This window comes from Anomaloglossus baeobatrachus, chromosome 1 (genome assembly GCF_048569485.1).
Source record: "Anomaloglossus baeobatrachus isolate aAnoBae1 chromosome 1, aAnoBae1.hap1, whole genome shotgun sequence".
In the NCBI taxonomy this organism is placed as follows: Eukaryota; Metazoa; Chordata; class Amphibia; order Anura; family Aromobatidae; genus Anomaloglossus; species Anomaloglossus baeobatrachus.
This window is the reverse complement of record NC_134353.1, coordinates 975,863,449-975,884,370: the sequence shown is the minus strand read 5'-3', so window position 1 is coordinate 975,884,370 and position 20,922 is coordinate 975,863,449. Positions and strand designations below refer to the sequence as shown.

General features: G+C 50.3%; 1 protein-coding gene across 2 annotated transcripts in view; it reads left to right on the top strand.

The window, feature by feature from the left end:
• LOC142258105 (uncharacterized) overlaps positions 1-15,381 on the top strand; it is a 198,804-nt gene extending 183,423 nt beyond the window's left edge. For both annotated transcript variants that reach the window (XM_075330580.1, XM_075330573.1), the window contains 2 exons: positions 14,987-15,129; positions 15,260-15,381. In XM_075330580.1, coding sequence (XP_075186695.1) covers positions 14,987-15,129; positions 15,260-15,309 — 193 coding nt within the window. In that variant the 3' untranslated portion in view covers positions 15,310-15,381. The remainder of the gene's footprint in view (positions 1-14,986; positions 15,130-15,259) is intronic.
• The last annotated feature ends 5,541 nt before the right edge of the window (positions 15,382-20,922 follow it).

Genomic DNA, 20,922 nt, shown 5'->3' with positions numbered 1-20,922 from the left:
GTATGGTGCACAGAACTGAGAATATCCAGGTGTTCTGGAGCTGCTCATCTGCTGGTATGGTGCACAGAGCTGGGAATATACATGTGTTCTGGAGCTGCCCATCTGCTGGTATGGAGCACAGAGCTGAGAATATCCATGTGTTCTGGAGCTGCCCATCTGCTGGTATGGAGCACAGAGCTGAGAATATCCATGTGTTCTGGAGCTGCCCATCTGCTGGTATGGTGCACAGAGCTGGGAATATACATGTGTTCTGGAGCTGCCCATCTGCCGGTATTGAACACAGAGCTGAGAATATCCATGTGCTCTGGAGCTACCCATCTGCTGGTACTGTGCACAGAGCTGAGAATATCCATGTGCTCTGGAGCTGCCCCTCTGCTGGTATGGAGCACAGAGCTGAGAATATCCATGTGCTCTGGAGCTGCCCATCTGCTGGTATGGTGCACAGAGCTGAGGATATCCAGGTGTTCTGGAGCTGTCAATCTGCCTGTATGGTGCACAGAGCTGGGAATATACATGTGTGCTGGAGCTGCCCATCTGCCTGCTGTTTTTTCTTTGTCCTGATGAAGAAGGCGGATATGCCTTTGAAACGCGTTGGCCTGTGAAAATAAAGGAAAGAATTTACTAAATCTCCCGGATTTGTGGTTTTTAGCGCAGCATTTAGCCCGATTTCCCTTCCTACTCTGTGATTGGTATGGAGCACAGAGCTGAGAATATGCATGTCTTCTGGAGCTGCCCATCTGCTGGTATGGAGCACAGAGCTGAGAATATCCATGTCTTCTGGAGCTGCCCATCTGTTGGTATGGGGCACTGAGCTGAGAATATCCATGTCTTCTGGAGCTGCCCCTCTGCTGGTATGGAGCACAGAGCTGAGAATATCCATGTGTTCTGAAGCTGCCCCTCTGCTGGTATGGAGCACAGAGCTGAGAATATCCATGTGTTCTGGAGCTGCCCATCTGCTGGTATGGAGCACAGAGCTGAGAATATCCATGTGTTCTGGAGCTGCCCATCTGCTGGTATGGTGCACAGAGCTGAGAATATCCATGTGTTCTGGAGCTGCCCATCTGCTGGTATGGAGCACAGAGCTGGGAATATCCATGTGTTCTGGAGCTGCCCATCTGCTGGTATGGAGCACAGAGCTGAGGATATCCATGTCTTCTGGATCTGCCCATCTGCTGGTATGGAGCACAGAGCTGAGAATATCCATGTGTTCTGGAGCTGCCCCTCTGCTGGTATGGAGCACACAGCTGAGGATATCCATGTCTTCTGGAGCTGCCCACCTGCTGGTATGGTGCACAGAGCTGAGAATATCCAGGTGTTCTGGAGCTGCCCATCTGCTGGTATGGAGCACAGAGCTGAGAATATCCATGTGCTCTGTAGCTGCCCATCTGCTGGTATGGAGCACAGAGCTGAGAATATCCATGTGTTCTGGAGCTGCCCCTCTGCTGGTATGGAGCACAGAGCTGAGAATATCCATGTGTTCTGGAGCTGCCCATATGCTGGTATGGTGCACAGAGCTGGGAATATCCATGTGTTCTGGAGCTGACCATCTGCTGGTATGGAGCACAGAGCTGAGAATATCCATGTGTTCTGGAGCTGCCCCTCTGCTGGTATGGAGCACAGAGCTGAGAATATCCATGTGTTCTGGAGCTGCCCATCTGCTGGTATGGAGCACAGAGCTGAGAATATCCAGGTGTTCTGGAGCTGCCCACCTGCTGGTATGGTGCACAGAACTGAGAATATCCATGTGTTCTGGAGCTGCCCATCTGCTGGTATGGAGCACAGAGCTGGGAATATCCTGGTGTTCTGGAGCTGCCCCTCTGCTGGTTTGGTGCACAGAGGTGAGAATATCCATGTGTTCTGGAGCTGCCCATATGCTGGTATGGTGCACAGAGCTGTGAATATCCATGTGTTCTGGAGCTGCCCATCTGCTGGTATGGAGCACAGAGCTGAGAATATCCATGTGTTCTGGAGCTGCCCATATGCTGGTATGGTGCACAGAGCTGGGAATATCCATGTGTTCTGGAGCTGACCATCTGCTGGTATGGAGCACAGAGCTGAGAATATCCATGTGTTCTGGAGCTGCCCATCTGCTGGTATGGAGCACAGAGCTGGGAATATACATGTGTTCTGGAGCTGCCCATCTGCTGGTATGGAGCACAGAGCTGGGAATATACATGTGTTCTGGAGCTGCCCATCTGCTGGTATGGAGCTCAGAGCTGAGAATATCCAGGTGTTCTGGAGCTGCCCATCTGCTGGTATGGAGCACAGAGCTGGAAATATACATGTGTTCTGGAGCTGCCCATCTGCTGGTATGGAGCTCAGAGCTGAGAATATCCAGGTGTTCTGGAGCTGCCCATCTGGTATGGAGCACAGAGCTGGGAATATCCATGTGTTCTGGAGCTTCCCATCTGCTGGTATGGAGCACAGAGCTGAGAATATCCATGTGTTCTGGAGCTGCCCATCTGCTGGTATGGAGCACAGAGCTGAGAATATCCATGTGTTCTGGAGCTGCCCCTCTGCTGGTATGGAGCACAGAGCTGAGAATATCCATGTGTTCTGGAGCTGCCCCTCTGCTGGTATGGAGCACAGAGCTGGGAATATCCATGTGTTCTGGAGCTGCCCATCTGCTGGTATGGAGCACAGAGCTGAGAATATCCATGTGTTCTGGAGCTGCCCATCTGCTGGTATGGAGCACAGAGCTGAGAATATCCATGTGCTCTGGAGCTGCCCATCTGCTGGTATGGTGCACAGAGCTGAGAATATGCATGTCTTCTGGAGCTGCCCATCTGCTGGTATGGAGCACAGAGCTGAGAATATCCATGTGCTCTGGAGCTGCCCATCTGCTGGTATGGTGCACAGAGCTGAGAATATGCATGTCTTCTGGAGCTGCCCATCTGCTGGTATGGAGCACAGAGCTGAGAATATCCATGTGCTCTGGAGCTGCCCATCTGCTGGTATGGTGCACAGAGCTGGGAATATCCATGTGTTCTGGAGCTGCCCCTCTGCTGGTATGGTGCACAGAGCTGAGAATATCCATGTGTTCTGGAGCTGCCCATCTGCTGGTATGGAGCACAGAGCTGAGAATATCCATGTGTTCTGGAGCTGCCCATCTGCTGGTATGGTGCACAGAGCTGAGAATATGCATGTCTTCTGGAGCTGCCCATCTGCTGGTATGGAGCACAGAGCTGAGAATATCCATGTGCTCTGGAGCTGCCCATCTGCTGGTATGGAGCACAGAGCTGAGAATATCCATGTGCTCTGGAGCTGCCCATCTGCTGGTATGGAGCACAGGGCTGAGAATATCCATGTGCTCTGGAGCTGCCCATCTGCTGGTATGGAGCACAGAGCTGAGAATATGCATGTGTTCTGGAGCTGCCCATCTGCTGGTATGGTGCACAGGGCTGAGAATATCCATGTGTTCTGGAGCTGCCCCTCTGCTGGTATGGAGCACAGAGCTGAGAATATCCATGTGCTCTGGAGCTGCCCATCTGCTGGTATGGTGCACAGGGCTGAGAATATCCATGTGCTCTGGAGCTGCCCATCTGCTGGTATGGAGCACAGAGCTGCGGATATGCATGTGTTCTGGAGCTGCCCATCTGCTGGTATGGTGCACAGAGCTGAGAATATCCATGTGTTCTGGAGCTGCCCCTCTGCTGGTATGGAGCACAGAGCTGAGAATATCCATGTGTTCTGGAGCTGCCCATCTGCTGGTATGGTGCACAGGGCTGAGAATATCCATGTGTTCTGGAGCTGCCCCTCTGCTGGTATGGAGCACAGGGCTGAGAATATCCATGTGTTCTGGAGCTGCCCCTCTGCTGGTATGGTGCACAGGGCTGAGAATATCCATGTGTTCTGGAGCTGCCCCTCTGCTGGTATGGAGCACAGAGCTGAGAATATCCATGTGTTCTGGAGCTGCCCATCTGCTGGTATGGAGCACAGAGCTGAGAATATCCATGTGTTCTGGAGCTGCCCCTCTGCTGGTATGGAGCACAGAGCTGAGAATATCCATGTGTTCTGGAGCTGCCCATCTGCTGGTATGGAGCACAGAGCTGAGAATATCCATGTGCTCTGGAGCTGCCCATCTGCTGGTATGGAGCACAGAGCTGAGAATATCCATGTGCTCTGGAGCTGCCCATCTGCTGGTATGGAGCACAGGGCTGAGAATATCCATGTGCTCTGGAGCTGCCCATCTGCTGGTATGGAGCACAGAGCTGAGAATATGCATGTGTTCTGGAGCTGCCCATCTGCTGGTATGGTGCACAGGGCTGAGAATATCCATGTGTTCTGGAGCTGCCCCTCTGCTGGTATGGAGCACAGAGCTGAGAATATCCATGTGCTCTGGAGCTGCCAATCTGCTGGTATGGTGCACAGGGCTGAGAATATCCATGTGCTCTGGAGCTGCCCATCTGCTGGTATGGAGCACAGAGCTGAGAATATGCATGTCTTCTGGAGCTGCCCATCTGCTGGTATGGAGCACAGAGCTGAGAATATCCATGTGCTCTGGAGCTGCCCATCTGCTGGTATGGAGCACAGAGCTGAGAATATCCATGTGCTCTGGAGCTGCCCATCTGCTGGTATGGAGCACAGGGCTGAGAATATCCATGTGCTCTGGAGCTGCCCATCTGCTGGTATGGAGCACAGAGCTGAGAATATGCATGTGTTCTGGAGCTGCCCATCTGCTGGTATGGTGCACAGGGCTGAGAATATCCATGTGTTCTGGAGCTGCCCCTCTGCTGGTATGGAGCACAGAGCTGAGAATATCCATGTGCTCTGGAGCTGCCCATCTGCTGGTATGGAGCACAGAGCTGGGAATATCCATGTGTTCTGGAGCTGCCCATCTGCTGGTATGGAGCACAGAGCTGCGGATATGCATGTGTTCTGGAGCTGCCCATCTGCTGGTATGGTGCACAGAGCTGAGAATATCCATGTGTTCTGGAGCTGCCCCTCTGCTGGTATGGTGCACAGGGCTGAGAATATCCATGTGCTCTGGAGCTGCCCATCTGCTGGTATGGAGCACAGAGCTGCGGATATGCATGTGTTCTGGAGCTGCCCCTCTGCTGGTATGGAGCACAGAGCTGAGAATATCCATGTGTTCTGGAGCTGCCCATCTGCTGGTATGGTGCACAGGGCTGAGAATATCCATGTGTTCTGGAGCTGCCCCTCTGCTGGTATGGAGCACAGGGCTGAGAATATCCATGTGTTCTGGAGCTGCCCCTCTGCTGATATGGTGCACAGGGCTGAGAATATCCATGTGTTCTGGAGCTGCCCCTCTGCTGGTATGGAGCACAGAGCTGAGAATATCCATGTGTTCTGGAGCTGCCCATCTGCTGGTATGGTGCACAGAGCTGGGAATATACATGTGTTCTGGAGCTGCCCCTCTGCTGGTATGGAGCACAGAGCTGAGAATATCCATGTGTTCTGGAGCTGCCCATCTGCTGGTATGGTGCACAGGGCTGAGAATATCCATGTGTTCTGGAGCTGCCCCTCTGCTGGTATGGAGCACAGAGCTGAGAATATCCATGTGTTCTGGAGCTGCCCATATGATGGTATGGTGCACAGGGCTGAGAATATCCATGTGTTCTGGAGCTGCCCATCTGCTGGTATGGAGCACAGAGCTGAGAATATCCATGTGTTCTGGAGCTGCCCATTAATCCTTTGCACCATATCAGCAGTGGTGACAGACCAATGTCCGCTGATGGGTGTGAATAGCCTTTCTTATTTATGAAGAGTCCGCGGTGAGGGACAGGAAGGAAAAAACTTGAGGATAAAATATATTCATTTACTGTATATGTCAGTGATGGCGAACCTATGGCATGCGTGCCACCAGGGGCACGCTGAGCCCATTCTGCTGGCACGCGTGCTGTCGCCTGATCCTGCCGCTTTGATCTGCTGGTGCAGTGGTGCCAGCAGATCAAAGCTGTGTTGGAGCGGAGGAGACATTTCTCCTCGCTCTGACACTCCTCCTCCCCCAGGCCGCAGGTCTGTTGCCTAGGAGACGGAGGAGCGTCAGTGAGGACCCAGCGGCGCGCAGCGGTGGAGCGTTTGCAGGAAGGTGAGTTGTATGTTGTGTTTTTTTTTTTATAACTCGTGTGCGGCTGTGCCAAGGCGGGATGGGGGGGGGCCAGTGCCAGCGCCAGCATGGGGTGGGGGAGAACACACATGCCAGCATGGGGGGGGGGCACACATGCCAGCATAAGGGATGGGGGGAAGAACACATATGCCAGCATGGGGGGGGAAATATACATGCCAGGATGGGGAACAATGCATGGCAAGATGGAGGAAGCATGCATGCCAGGATGGGGAACAATGCATGCCAGGATGGAGGAAACATGCATGCCAGGATGGAGGAAACATGCATGCCAGGATGGAGGAAACATGCATGCCAGGATGGAGGAAACATGCATGCCAGGATGGAGGAAACATGCATGCCAGGATGGAGGAAACATGCATGCCAGGATGGAGGAAACATGCATGCCAGGATGGAGGAAACATGCATGCCAGGATGGAGGAAACATACATGCCAGGATGGAGGAAACATACATGCCAGGATGGAGGAAACATGCATGCCAGGATGGAGGAAACATGCATGGCAGGATGGAGGAAACATGCATGCCAGGATGGAGGAAACATGCATGGCAGGATGGAGGAAACATGCATGCCAGGATGGAGGAAACATGCATGGCAGGATGGAGGAAACATGCATGCCAGGATGGAGGAAACATACATGCCAGGATGGAGGAAACATGCATGCCAGGATGGAGGAAACATGCATGCCAGGATGGAGGAAACATGCATGCCAGGATGGAGGAAACATACATGCCAGGATGGAGGAAACATGCATGGCAGGATGGAGGAAACATGCATGCCAGGATGGAGGAAACATACATGCCAGGATGGAGGAAACATGCATGCCAGGATGGAGGAAACATGCATGCCAGGATGGAGGAAACATTCATGCCAAGATGGAGGAAACATGCATGCCAAGATGGAGGAAACATGCATGCCAGGATGGGGAAACATACATGCCAGGATGGAGAAAACATGCATGCCAGGATGGAGGAAACATGCATGCCAGGATGGAGGAAACATGCATGCCAGGATGGGGAAACATGCATGCCAGGATGGAGGAAACATGCATGCCAGGATGGAGGAAACATGCCTGCCAGGATGGAGGAAACATGCATGCCAGGATGGAGGAAACATGCATGCCAGGATGGAGGAAACATACATGCCAGGATGAAGGAAACATGCATGCCAGGATGGAGGAAACATGCATGCCAGGATGGAGGAAACATACATGCCAGGATGGAGGAAACATGCATGCCAGGATGGAGGAAACATGCATGCCAGGATAGAGGAAACATGCATGCCAGGATGGAGGAAACATGCATGCCAGGATGGAGGAAACATGCATGCCAGGATGGATGAAACATGCATGCCAGGATGGAGGAAACATGCATGCCAGGATGGAGGAAACATGCATGCCAGGATGGAGGAAACATGCATGCCAGGATGGAGGAAACATGCATGGCAGGATGGAGGAAACATGCATGCCAGGATGGAGGAAACATGCATGCCAGGATGGGGAAACATGCATGCCAGGATGGAGGAAACATGCATGCCAGGATGGAGGAAACATGCATGCCAGGATGGGGGAAACATGCATGCCAGGATGGAGGAAACATGCATGCCAGGATGGGGAAAACATGCATGCCAGGATGGAGGAAACATGCATGCCAGGATGGGGGAAACATGCATGCCAGGATGGGGAAACATGCATGCCAGGATGGAGGAAACATGCACGCCAGGATGGAGGAAACATGCACGCCAGGATGGAGGAAACATGCATGCCAGGATGGAGGAAACATGCATGCCAGGATGGAGGAAACATGCATGCCAGGATGGGGAAAACATGCATGCCAGGATGGGGGAAACATGCATGCCAGGATGGAGGAAACATGCCACAATAGGGTACATTTACCACAGGGGTGGGCAATTAATTTTCCCATGGGGCCGCATGAGAAATTGGGATTGGTTTAGAGGGCCGGACTAATATAATTACCTCAGTTCTACCCAATATACTACATCACTACACCCCCTCCATATACTACACCTGTAATAAACTGCACCCCTATATACTACACCTGTAATAAACTTCACCACTACACCCCTATATACACCTGTATTATACTACACCACTATATAATACACCTCCGATATACTACATCATTACACCCCTATATACTACACCTGTAATATACTACATCACTACACCCCATGTACTACAACTGTAATATAGTACACCCCCATATACACCTGTATTATACTACACCACTATATAATACACCTCCATATACTACACCTGTAATAAACTTCACCACTACACCCCCATATACACCTGTATTATACTACACCACTATATAATACACCTCCATATACTACACCTGTAATAAACTTCACCACTACACCCCCATATACACCTGTATTATACTACACCCGCTCCATATATCTGTAATATACTACACCCCCATATACACCTGTATTATACTACACCACTATATAATACACCTCCGATATACTACATCATTACACCCCTATATACTACACCTGTAATACACTACATCACTACACCCCATATACTACACCTGTAATATACTACATCCCCATATAGCACACCTGTAATATACTACACCCCCATATAGTACACCTGTAATATACTACAACTCCATATAGTACACCTGTAATATACTACATCACTGCACCCCTGTATAGCACACCTGTAATATACTACATCACTATACCCCCATATACTACACCACTATATACACCTCCATATAGCACACCTGTAATATACTACACCCCCATATGTCACACACCCTGCTCCCCATACAGCCTGCACCCCCATATCACACACACTACACCCCATACAGCCTGCACCCCCATATCAAACACACTACACCCCGATATGTCACACCCTGCCCACATATCTCACCCTGCCTGTACCCCAACTTACCCCTCTCAAACACTCTGCACCCATTCACATCCTTCTGTCAGTCTGCAGCCCTCATATGCCACTCACCCTGCAACTCCATCTTCCCTGATATGCCGCTCACCCTGCAACTCCATCTTCCCTCATATGCCACTCCCCCTGCAACTCCATCTTCCCTCATATGCCACTCCCCCTGCAACTCCATCTTCCCTCATATGCCACTCCCCCTGCAACTCCATCTTCCCTCATATGCCACTCCCCCTGCAACTCCATCTTCCCTCATATGCCACTCCCCCTGCAACTCCATCTTCCCTCATATGCCACTCCCCCTGCAACTCCATCTTCCCTCATATGCCCCTCACCCTGCAACTCCATCTTCTCTCATATGCCCCTCCCCCTGCAACTCCATCTTCCCTCATATGCCACTCACCCTGCAGCTCCATCTTCCCTCATATGCCCCTCACCCTGCAGCTCCATCTTCCCTCATATGCCACTCACCCTGCAACTCCATCTTACCTCATATGCCACTCCCCCTGCAACTCCATCTTCCCACATATGCCCCTCACCCTGCAACTCCATCTTCCCTCATATGCCACTCCCCCTGCAACTCCATCTTCCCTCAAATGCCACTCACCCTGCAGCTCCATCTTCCCTCATATGCCCCTCACCCTGCAGCTCCATCTTCCCTCATATGCCCCTCACCCTGCAACTCCATCTTCCCTCATATGCCCCTCACCCTGCAACTCCATCTTCCCTCATATGCCACTCACCCTGCAGCTCCATCTTCCCTCATATGCCACTCACCCTGCAGCTCCATCTTCCCTCATATGCCACTCACCCTGCAACTCCATCTTCCCTCATATGCACTCACCCTGCAACTCCATCTTCCCTCATATGCACTCACCCTGCAACTCCATCTTCCCACATATGCCACTCACCCTGCAACTCCATCTTCCCTCATATGCCACTCCCCCTGCAACTCCATCTTCCCTCATATGCCCCTCACCCTGCAACTCCATCTTCCCTCATATGCCACTCCCCCTGCAACTCCATCTTCCCACATATGCCACTCCCCCTGCAACTCCATCTTCCCTCATATGCCACTCCCCCTGCAACTCCATCTTCCCTCATATGCCCCTCCCCCTGCAACTCCATCTTCCCTCATATGCCCCTCACCCTGCAACTCCATCTTCCCTCATATGCCACTCACCCTGCAACTCCATCTTCCCTCATATGCCCCTCACCCTGCAACTCCATCTTCCCTCATATGCCACTCACCCTGCAACTCCATCTTCCCTCAAAGGCCACTCACCCTGCAGCTCCATCTTCCCTCATAGGCCACTCACCCTGCAACTCCAGCTTCCCTCATATGCACTCACCCTGGAACTCCATCTTCCCTCATATGCCACTCCCCCTGCAACTCCATCTTCCCACATATGCCACTCACCCTGCAACTCCATCTTCCCTCATATGCCACTCACCCTGCAACTCCATCTTCCCTCATATGCCACTCCCCCTGCAACTCCATCTTCCCTCATATGCCACTCCCCCTGCAACTCCATCTTCCCTCATATGCCACTCACTCTGCAGCTCCATCTTCCCTCATATGCCACTCACTCTGCAGCTCCATCTTCCCTCATATGCCCCTCACCCTGCAACTCCATCTTCCCTCATATGCCCCTCACCCTGCAACTCCATCTTCCCTCATATGCCCCTCACCCTGCAACTCCATCTTCCCTCATATGCCACTCCCCCTGCAACTCCATCTTCCCTCATATGCAGCTCACCCTGCCTCTCCATCTTCCCTCATATGCCCCTTACCCTGCAACTCCATCTTCCCTCATATGCCACTCCCCCTGCAACTCCATCTTCCCACATATGCCACTCCCCCTGCAACTCCATCTTCCCTCATATGCCACTCCCCCTGCAACTCCATCTTCCCTCATATGCCCCTCACCCTGCAACTCCATCTTCCCTCATATGCCCCTCACCCTGCAACTCCATCTTCCCTCATATGCCCCGCACCCTGCAACTCCATCTTCCCTCATATGCCCCGCACCCTGCAACTCCATCTTCCCTCATATGCCCCGCACCCTGCAACTCCATCTTCCCTCATATGCCCCTCACCCTGCAACTCCATCTTCCCTCATATGCCCCTCACCCTGCAACTCCATCTTCCCTCATATGCCACTCACCCTGCAGCTCCATCTTCCCTCAAAGGCCACTCACCCTGCAGCTCCCCTCCCCCTCATGTCCCCTCTTTTCTTATTACCAGTCATCATGTGTCCATGTCTCCTTCAGGATTCAGTATCTTTGCTTTCTGTCCGGCATCCTGTGTCTCCTCCCACACAGTCACATGGGCGTGACGTCATCGCAGGTCCTGCAGGATGAATTATTCCGTCTGCTGTGCTGCTTCTTCTCCTGCCCGGCGGGAACTTTTGAAATGACACACGCAGCGCAGTACTGACAACGTCAGAGTGCGCGCATGTCACTGACAATTAGTGCCGGCAGGGAACAGAGGAAAGACTCCTGCGTTCCGCTGCCTGCACTGACTGTGCGGACCTGCACAGGATCTCTCCCTGCTCGGCACGCTGCAGCCCGGCTCCACTGCACCGGCTGAAGACGGGCGGGCCGGTAACAGAGACCAGGCGGGCCGGATGTGGCCCGCGGGCCGCCCCTTGCCCAGGTCTGATTTACCAGGATGGGGAACATGCTAGGAACGGGGACATTTACCTGGATGGGGGTACATTTACCTGGATGGGAGTAAATTAACCAGGATTTGGAACATTTACCAGGAAGGGGTACATGCCGGGATGGGGGAACATTTACAAGGATGGGCAATATGCCAGAATGGGGTAGATTTACCAGGATGGAGGACATTTACCAGGATGAGGTATATTTACCAGGATGGGGCCATGATTGGGACAAATATACCAGAATGTAGGAAATATATATCAGGATGGGGGACATGTTTACCAGGAAGTGGCCAGGAAGGGGACAGAACTACACAATGAAGGGGGAGGGCAACTCGTACGTCTTTATGGGATTTCGAGATGTTCAGACTTTGAAATGTAGATGTGGATTACAGGGTGACATCTGATTGCATTCCAGACTAAAATCTGTCTAATCTGCAATTTTTTCCAGAAAGATCAACTGCTGTGTCTGGAAAGGGCTCCGCTTCAATGTGTGGCAAGCATGCATGAGCGTGATGCCCCCTGCTGGAGAGAAGAGAAGACTGCAAAGGTAAGGTTAAAATCAATTATGTACATGATAGGATACATGATAGGATTGGTTGGCACTTCGGAAAAAAAATTGGGTTTAGGGCTACAGTTTGGGCACTCTGCCTGTAAAAGGTTCGCCATGACTGGTATATGGTAAAAATAATGAAAAATGAAATAAATAATTCTTCGCACAGAAAAATGTTTAAGTGAAAAACAAATCTAAAGGCAGAGTCTTTGCATCTTCCATAATCTTCCATATGGCATCGGATCCCACCATAGAACGTGACAGCAGTTATGAGGTTCTTTCCCGTCCTCTAGGAGACGCCTCGTCCCAGAAGTGTCCTCTAGGAGACGCCTCGTCCCAGAAGTGTCCTCTAGGAGACGCCTCGTCCCAGAAGTGTCCTCTAGGAGACGCCTCGTCCCAGAAGTGTCCTCTAGGAGACGCCTCGTCCCAGAAGTGTCCTCTAGGAGACGCCTCGTTCCAGAAGTGTCCTCTAGGAGACGCCTCGTTCCAGAAGTGTCCTCTAGGAGACGCCTCGTTCCAGAAGTGTCCTCTAGGAGACGCCTCGTTCCAGAAGTGTCCTCTAGGAGACGCCTCGTTCCAGAAGTGTCCTCTAGGAGACGCCTCGTTCCAGAAGTGTCCTCTAGGAGACGCCTCGTTCCAGAAGTGTCCTCTAGGAGACGCCTCGTCCCAGAAGTGTCCTCTAGGAGACGCCTCGTCCCAGAAGTGTCCTCTAGGAGACGCCTCGTTCCAGAAGTGTCCTCTAGGAGACGCCTCGTCCCAGAAGTGTCCTCTAGGAGACGCCTCGTCCCAGAAGTGTCCTCTAGGAGACGCCTCGTCCCAGAAGTGTCCTCTAGGAGACGCCTCGTCCCAGAAGTGTCCTCTAGGAGACGCCTCGTTCCAGAAGTGTCCTCTAGGAGACGCCTCGTTCCAGAAGTGTCCTCTAGGAGACGCCTCGTTCCAGAAGTGTCCTCTAGGAGACGCCTCGTTCCAGAAGTGTCCTCTAGGAGACGCCTCGTTCCAGAAGTGTCCTCTAGGAGACGCCTCGTTCCAGAAGTGTCCTCTAGGAGACGCCTCGTTCCAGAAGTGTCCTCTAGGAGACGCCTCGTCCCAGAAGTGTCCTCTAGGAGACGCCTCGTCCCAGAAGTGTCCTCTAGGAGACGCCTCGTCCCAGAAGTGTCCTCTAGGAGACGCCTCGTCCCAGAAGTGTCCTCTAGGAGACGCCTCGTCCCAGAAGTGTCCTCTAGGAGACGCCTCGTCCCAGAAGTGTCCTCTAGGAGACGCCTCGTCCCAGAAGTGTCCTCTCCTCATATCCTGAATCTTCTGTCCACTAACATGCCTTATGCTGGAATCCATTCATGGTTATCGCTTTAGTCTACAATGGTTATGCTCAGCTCTGTAGCTGGTTACCAGTAAACATATTATTGGTTTCCATAGTAGATGTAGATTTTAGGCTAACCTCTGTTGCTTTTGTCGTCTGAAGCCATTTGAGTCTTGTAGAGAACATTCAAGTCATTAACATGAGTTTGAGTTATTTCAAGGCAGGTGTCTCAGCCAAGATTCCCAAAATACTCATCTGCACCCTGGAGTTGTAGTCTGTCCATGAAAAACCCATTGTAACTTGTATTACTGTGAGGCTTCATATGCATAAAATTATTCATAAAAAGTCACTATTTTACACTGGCATGATAGTTGGCTACCCCACACTGTCTACTGCGGGGATGGTGGTTGGCTTCCTCTGCTGCGGGGATGGTGAATGACTACCCTACACTGTCTGCTGCAGGAATGGTGGTTGGCTACCCTACAATATCTCCTCCAGGGATGGTGGTTGGCTACCCTACACTGTCTGCTGCAGGGATGGTAGTTCGCTACCCTACACTGTCTTATGCAGGGATGTTGGTTTGCTACCCTACACTGCTGCAGGGATGGTGGTTGGCTACCCTACACTGCTGCAGGTATGGTGGTTGGCTACCCTATACTGTCTGCTGCAGGGATGGTGGTTGGCTACCCTATACTGTCTGCTGCAGGGATGGTGGTTGGCTACCCTACCCGGTCTCCTCCAGGGATGGTGGTTAGCTACCCTACACGGTCTCCTGCAGGGATGGTGGTTGGCTACCCTACACTGTCTGCTGCAGGGATGGTGGTTGGCTACCCTACACTGCTGCAGGGATGGTGGTTGGCTACCCTACACTGCTGCAGGGATGGTGGTTGGCTACCCTACACTGCTGCAGGGATGGTGGTTGGCTACCCTACACTGCTGCAGGGATGGTGGTTGGCTACCCTACACTGCTGCAGGGATGGTGGTTGGCTACCCTACACTGCTGCAGGGATGGTTGTTGGCTACCCTACACTGTCTTCTGCAGGGATGGTTGGCTTCCTCAGTGTAGTCTATAAGGGATGATGGTTGGCTTCCAAAGTGTCATGGGGATCATGGTTGGCTGCTTAAAGCCAACTGCCTATTAATGTGTAACTTTGGCAACATACAAATCTATAGGAAAGGCCCTGTAGACTATTTTATATTTTAATTTGGGGGTAAGGGGTGTTGCTAGTTATTGGGAATCCTCCCTTACAAAAAGGGATCCCCACTAGGTCAATGAGCATTTCTTTGGTCCCTGCCACCTTCTGCTTTGAAGGGAGTCTCCAGTGCACAAGTGAACAGGGCACATCATGGCACAAGTCTGGAGAAGTTTGTGGTACATACTACACAGATGTGGCTGGAGGACTGGAGGACACGAAGCCTCTTGTGCGCTGATAAATTGTTGTCTTCACTTGCAGAACTGAACTTGCTGGATGTAAAAGTTGTGAGAATGAAGATGGATTTGGGCTCTGCCTGTGGGGGCGTCATATCTTTCTGGGATACTTAGGAAAGGAGCAGGCAACAAGCGAGGCCTTCACAGAGGATGGCTGGTTCATCACAGGTAACGGGATGGAAAGGCTGAGATGATGGGCATTGCCATCAGTACTGAAGACTCTGAATACTACGGAGGGATGGAGGAGGGTAACAGAGGCACAATTTTCCTTAACTAGATTTCCTCTTCCTCTTCTCAGGCCATCAACAACCTTTGAAGATGAGACAAGACGTGTACGAGGAGCTGTGACCTCCGGATGATGGCCGCCTCCACCCCTAGGAACCATGCATTCTGTACTTCATAATAAACTCTTTATTACGACTCCTGGTCTCGTCTGTTCCAGCAGCGTCCATACTGCGCCTTGGCTCCGGCCTTCGTGAAGTTATAGTAATACACGTGAAACTGGCACCCTGCAGAGCATTACACCCAGATATCACTACTACAGTGTCTTGTGCACCAGTCACATCCAGAGCTGCACTCTTAACGCTGCTGCATCTTTCTGGACACACAAGGAGGCCCATAGTCTGTACAGCAGTATAAAATGAAGCAGAGAGTGCAGCTCTGGATGTGGCGGTAGAATGACGCATGCTTTATATTGTGGGGGTACAGGCAGGCAGTGGTAGTCCTGTATACAGGGGTTTCCAGGCCGCAGAGCAGACGCTCGGTAACCCCTTGCCTTCCAGTCGCTGCTCCTCTAAAAGGATGACCGCCACAGTCCATTCTTCAATCCATTCTCTCTCATACAATAAAGTACAGGGTGGGCCATAAGTATGGATACACCCTGATAGAATGGAAGTGGTGGCTGATATCCATATCTGAGAGCGATACCGCAGAAGAAATGCTGCCACAGGCCTCCGGTATCCGCTGTCAGGTCCCCACACCCTGGAGCTGCGGTATGGCGCTCGGTGTCAGGAGTGGTAGAAGAGAATGGCGCTGACAGCACAATGGCAGCACTTTGAGCACATCCTTTAGTGGTTATGTTGTTGCTCCATGTCAAACGTGTCAATAACTCGATAATGAATACAGCCACGTTAATAATGAGCGCATCATTGTTTTTCTTGTGCATTTCTGTGTTTGATGTCTCATGACCCCCTTCCCTGTGAGAAAAGTGAAGTTGAATTCAAAATGGCAGCTTTGCATATGGCCGCCATGGGCGTCACCCGACCTCAAATGTTTTGCCCCTCTCTAGTACTAATATGCCACAAACGGTAAGGTGATATCAGCAACCACTTCCATGTTATCAGGTGTATCCATACTTATGGTCCACCCTGTACACACCGGAGTATTCTCTTTCAATAACTGAACTTTACTATTCTTCTTTACAGTAACTGCAACTCTCTCCTCTTAACCCCTAAACTGTCCACCCAGGTACCAGGACCACCGTCCCTAAGCCACATTGCCTCCTGTGTGACCCTTCAGTGTCCTGGCTACTTCTGCAGGGGTGAGCATAGCCCTGACCCTCCTACATTTTCTCCTTTCTTAAGCTAGGCCGTCCCGAACGACTATACACGGGCCGCACACATTCACTTGACCCAACGCCCAGCAGATACCCCACCGCTTACCAAGCAGCCTAACACCGCTGCTCCAGGGGTCCAGATCAGTCTTCTGCCGCTGGGTCCTACAAACCAAACAGTTAATTTTATGCACACCTTCACACCACAAATTTATATACACAAGTGCAGAACAATATAAATAACCTTAATGAAAACACAATGGCTTTTAAGGCTGAACTCTGTATCTTCGGGCCAGCTGCCCCTCCAAGACCGCATAAAACAAAAACCCGCCAAAAATAAACCGAAACCCCGTATTCATCAGCTCAAGTTCTCAGGGAAGTTCAGTTCCTTCTTCAAATGTTAGGAACCTGATACTGTCCGGCTCAGTCTTCCACCTCCTTTGTGCCCGGCAGTCTTGGGGATAACCATATAACCATGGGAACCAGTTCAGGGGGTTAACCGGGGAAACTTTTTGAACCAGGAAACAGAGAATGTCTTTCTCGCATGCAGTCAGTCCTGGCTTCCAAACTGAACAGTGACTATCGTTGGTAGTGTTTACGCTGATGGTTACATCTAAATTTCGTAATCATGTGTGTCCTGCAATACCTGTCATGGATGGTGCGCGTGCGTGTGCTGTGCCTCTGGCCCGTTCTCCTCCTGGCCGTCACTGATTGGTGTTGGCGCATGCTCGGGAGCTATGGCGACGCGTCTCCGCTCTCGCGCATGCGCTGTCTCCATGACGGCTGGTGAGGGTTTCTGGGATCCGGGAGCGCCGCGCGCGCATGCGCCGTGATGATCCATGGACTCAACACAGCTGATTACAAGCTGTTTCCGGCTATTTAAATCGGCCGGTCACTGGGACAAATCACTCCCTGATGAAGCGTGGTTATATTCCTTGTGAAACGTACGTTGGAGTCTTTATTTGGGTCTAATCCCCTCCTCATCTAACCTTCCTGCCTGCTGATTTGTTCCCTACGTGATATCAGTGCTGCACGGTATGTAGCTGGTCCTCCTTTTGCATGTGCTTAACTGCTGCTGTGTTGGAATCATAGGCACATCATTGTTATAGCACACTGATGCCTGGGTAGTACGAATGTGTGGTGACCTTCCTTGCAGCATTCTTTGCACTATGCAGGTGGGACCTCTGCATGACTGTTTTTACTAATTGAATATTCCAGCATTGGGATCCCCTATATGAGGTGTGCAGGTACGGTCATTGGGACACATGCTCACGCTGCTGTATTGAGATTGGGTGGATGCGATTTATGCCCCCTTATAACCTATTGATCAGCAATGTTCGCAATTTCGTGGCAGTGTGTGCAATGTGTTTATTGAGTCCGCTGCACAATCCTCATTGGGGAAATTGCTATTTCACCTTGTGTGATGTGGCGCAATAACTCACGTAGGAACACGTGGATATTTTTATGTGATATACTCTTGTATTCATGTGACTTTGTCAGTGATGAGTACTATGTACTTTGAGTTTGGCAGGATTAATCTGTGCCTTTTTTAAACATCCTTCCTCTCGGCCATTCAATTGCTGTAATCTCTTCTTATATATTGTTATATGTATTTTGTATCTAACCAAAAATATTACTAAAAATAAGTACATGAAGTATATATAAAAAATAAAAACTACATATATTTTTTGAAGCAAGTTACTCGTTTCCTCCTGTTTTGTATTGCTATCTGAGTAGCTCTGCACAGTGTGTGATATCCCCTGAGGGATTCACACACCTGTGCCTCTTGTTATTGTTGGATCTTATGTATTTAAGAATGGGCGCAATACTACAGGGCACAAGTATGGACAATACTAGAAGAATGGGCGCAATACTACAGGGCACAAGGATGGACAATACTAGAAGAATGGGCGCAATACTACAGGGCACAAGTATGGACAATACTAGAAGAATGGGCGCAATACTACAGGGCACAAGGATGGACAATACTAGAAGAATGGGCGCAATACTACAGGGCACAAGGATGGACAATACTACAGGGCACAAGTATGGACAATACTACAAGAATGGGCGCAATACTACAGGGCACAAGGATGGACAATACTAGAAGAATGGGCGCAATACTACAGGGCACAAGTATGGACAATACTAGAAGAATGGGCGCAATACTACAGGGCACAAGGATGGACAATACTAGAAGAATGGGCGCAATACTACAGGGCACAAGGATGGACAATACTACAGGGCACAAGTATGGACAATACTAGAAGAATGGGCGCAATACTACAGGGCACAAGGATGGACAATACTAGAAGAATGGGCGCAATACTACAGGGCACAAGTATGGACAATACTAGAAGAATGGGCGCAATACTACAGGGCACAAGGATGGACAATACTAGAAGAATGGGCGCAATACTACAGGGCACAAGTATGGACAATACTAGAAGAATGGGCGCAATACTACAGGGCACAAGTATGGACAATACTAGAAGAATGGGCGCAATACTACAGGGCACAAGTATGGACAATACTAGAAGAATGGGCGCAATACTACAGGGCACAAGGATGGACAATACTAGAAGAATGGGCGCAATACTACAGGGCACAAGTATGGACAATACTAGAAGAATGGGCGCAATACTACAGGGCACAAGGATGGACAATACTAGAAGAATGGGCGCAATACTACAGGGCACAAGTATGGACAATACTACAAGAATGGGCGCAATACTACAGGGCACAAGTATGGACAATACTAGAAGAATGGGCGCAATACTACAGGGCACAAGGATGGACAATACTAGAAGAATGGGCGCAATACTACAGGGCACAAGGATGGACAATACTAGAAGAATGGGCGCAATACTACAGGGCACAAGGATGGACAATACTAGAAGAATGGGCGCAATACTACAGGGCACAAGGATGGACAATACTAGAAGAATGGGCGCAATACTACAGGGCACAAGGATGGACAATACTAGAAGAATGGGCGCAATACTACAGGGCACAAGGATGGACAATACTACAGGGCACAAGTATGGACAATACTACAAGAATGGGCGCAATACTACAGGGCACAAGGATGGACAATACTAGAAGAATGGGCGCAATACTACAGGGCACAAGTATGGACAATACTAGAAGAATGGGCGCAATACTACAGGGCACAAGGATGAACAATACTAGAAGAATGGGCGCAATACTACAGGGCACAAGGATGGACAATACTAGAAGAATGGGCGCAATACTACAGGGCACAAGTATGGACAATACTACAAGAATGGGCGCAATACTACAGGGCACAATACTACAAGGATGGGCACAATACTACAGGGCACAATACTACAAGGATGAGCACAATACTACAGGGCACAATACTACAAGGATGAGCACAATACTACAGGGGACAATACTACAAGGATGAGCACAATACTACAGTGCACAAGGATGAGCACAATACTACAGGGCACAATACTACAAGGATGAGCACCATACTACAGTGCACAAGGATGAGCACAATACTACAGGGCACAATACTACAAGGATGAGCACAATACTACAGGGCACAATACTACAAGGATGAGCACAATACTACAGGGCACAAGTATGGACAATACTACAAGGATGGGCACAATAGTACAGGGCACAAGGATGGGTGACATTGCTACCGGGTACAAGGATGGGCATATTACTCACGGTACAAGTAAGGGGCACATTACTAAAGGGCACAAGAATGGGAGACATTACTACAGGGGACTAGATGGTGACATTACTACAGAGGACAAGGATGGGGGACATAACTACAGGACACAAGGATGTGCATATTATACAGGACACAAGGGGTACATTACTACAGAATGGGGGACATTACTACAAGATGTTGGCTAAGATGACTGTATGATGCTGCTAATTGTAAAACAATACTCGAGGAAGGGGATAAAATGTAAAAAAATATTCAAAATTAAGCATGGCTTTTTTTTCATTAAAAATTATTTTATATACAGTACAGACCACAAGTTTGGACACACCTTCTCATTCAACGAGTTTTCTTTATTTTCAGGACTCTGAAAATTGTAGATTCACATTGAAGGCATCAAAACTATGAATTAACACGTGGAGTGAAATACTTAAAGTGTGACACAACTGAAAATATGTCTTATATTCTAGGTTCTTCAAAGTAGCCACCTTTTGCTTTGATTACTGTTTTGAACACTCTTGGCATTCTCTTGATGAGCTTCAAGAGGTCACTGGAAATGGGTCTTCCAACAGTCTTGAAGGAGATGCTTAGCACTTGTTGGCCCTTTTGTCTTAACTCTGCGGTCCAGCTCACCCCAAACCATCTCGATTGGGTTCAGGTCTGGTGACTGTGGAGACCAGGTCATCTGGCGTAGCTCCCCATCACT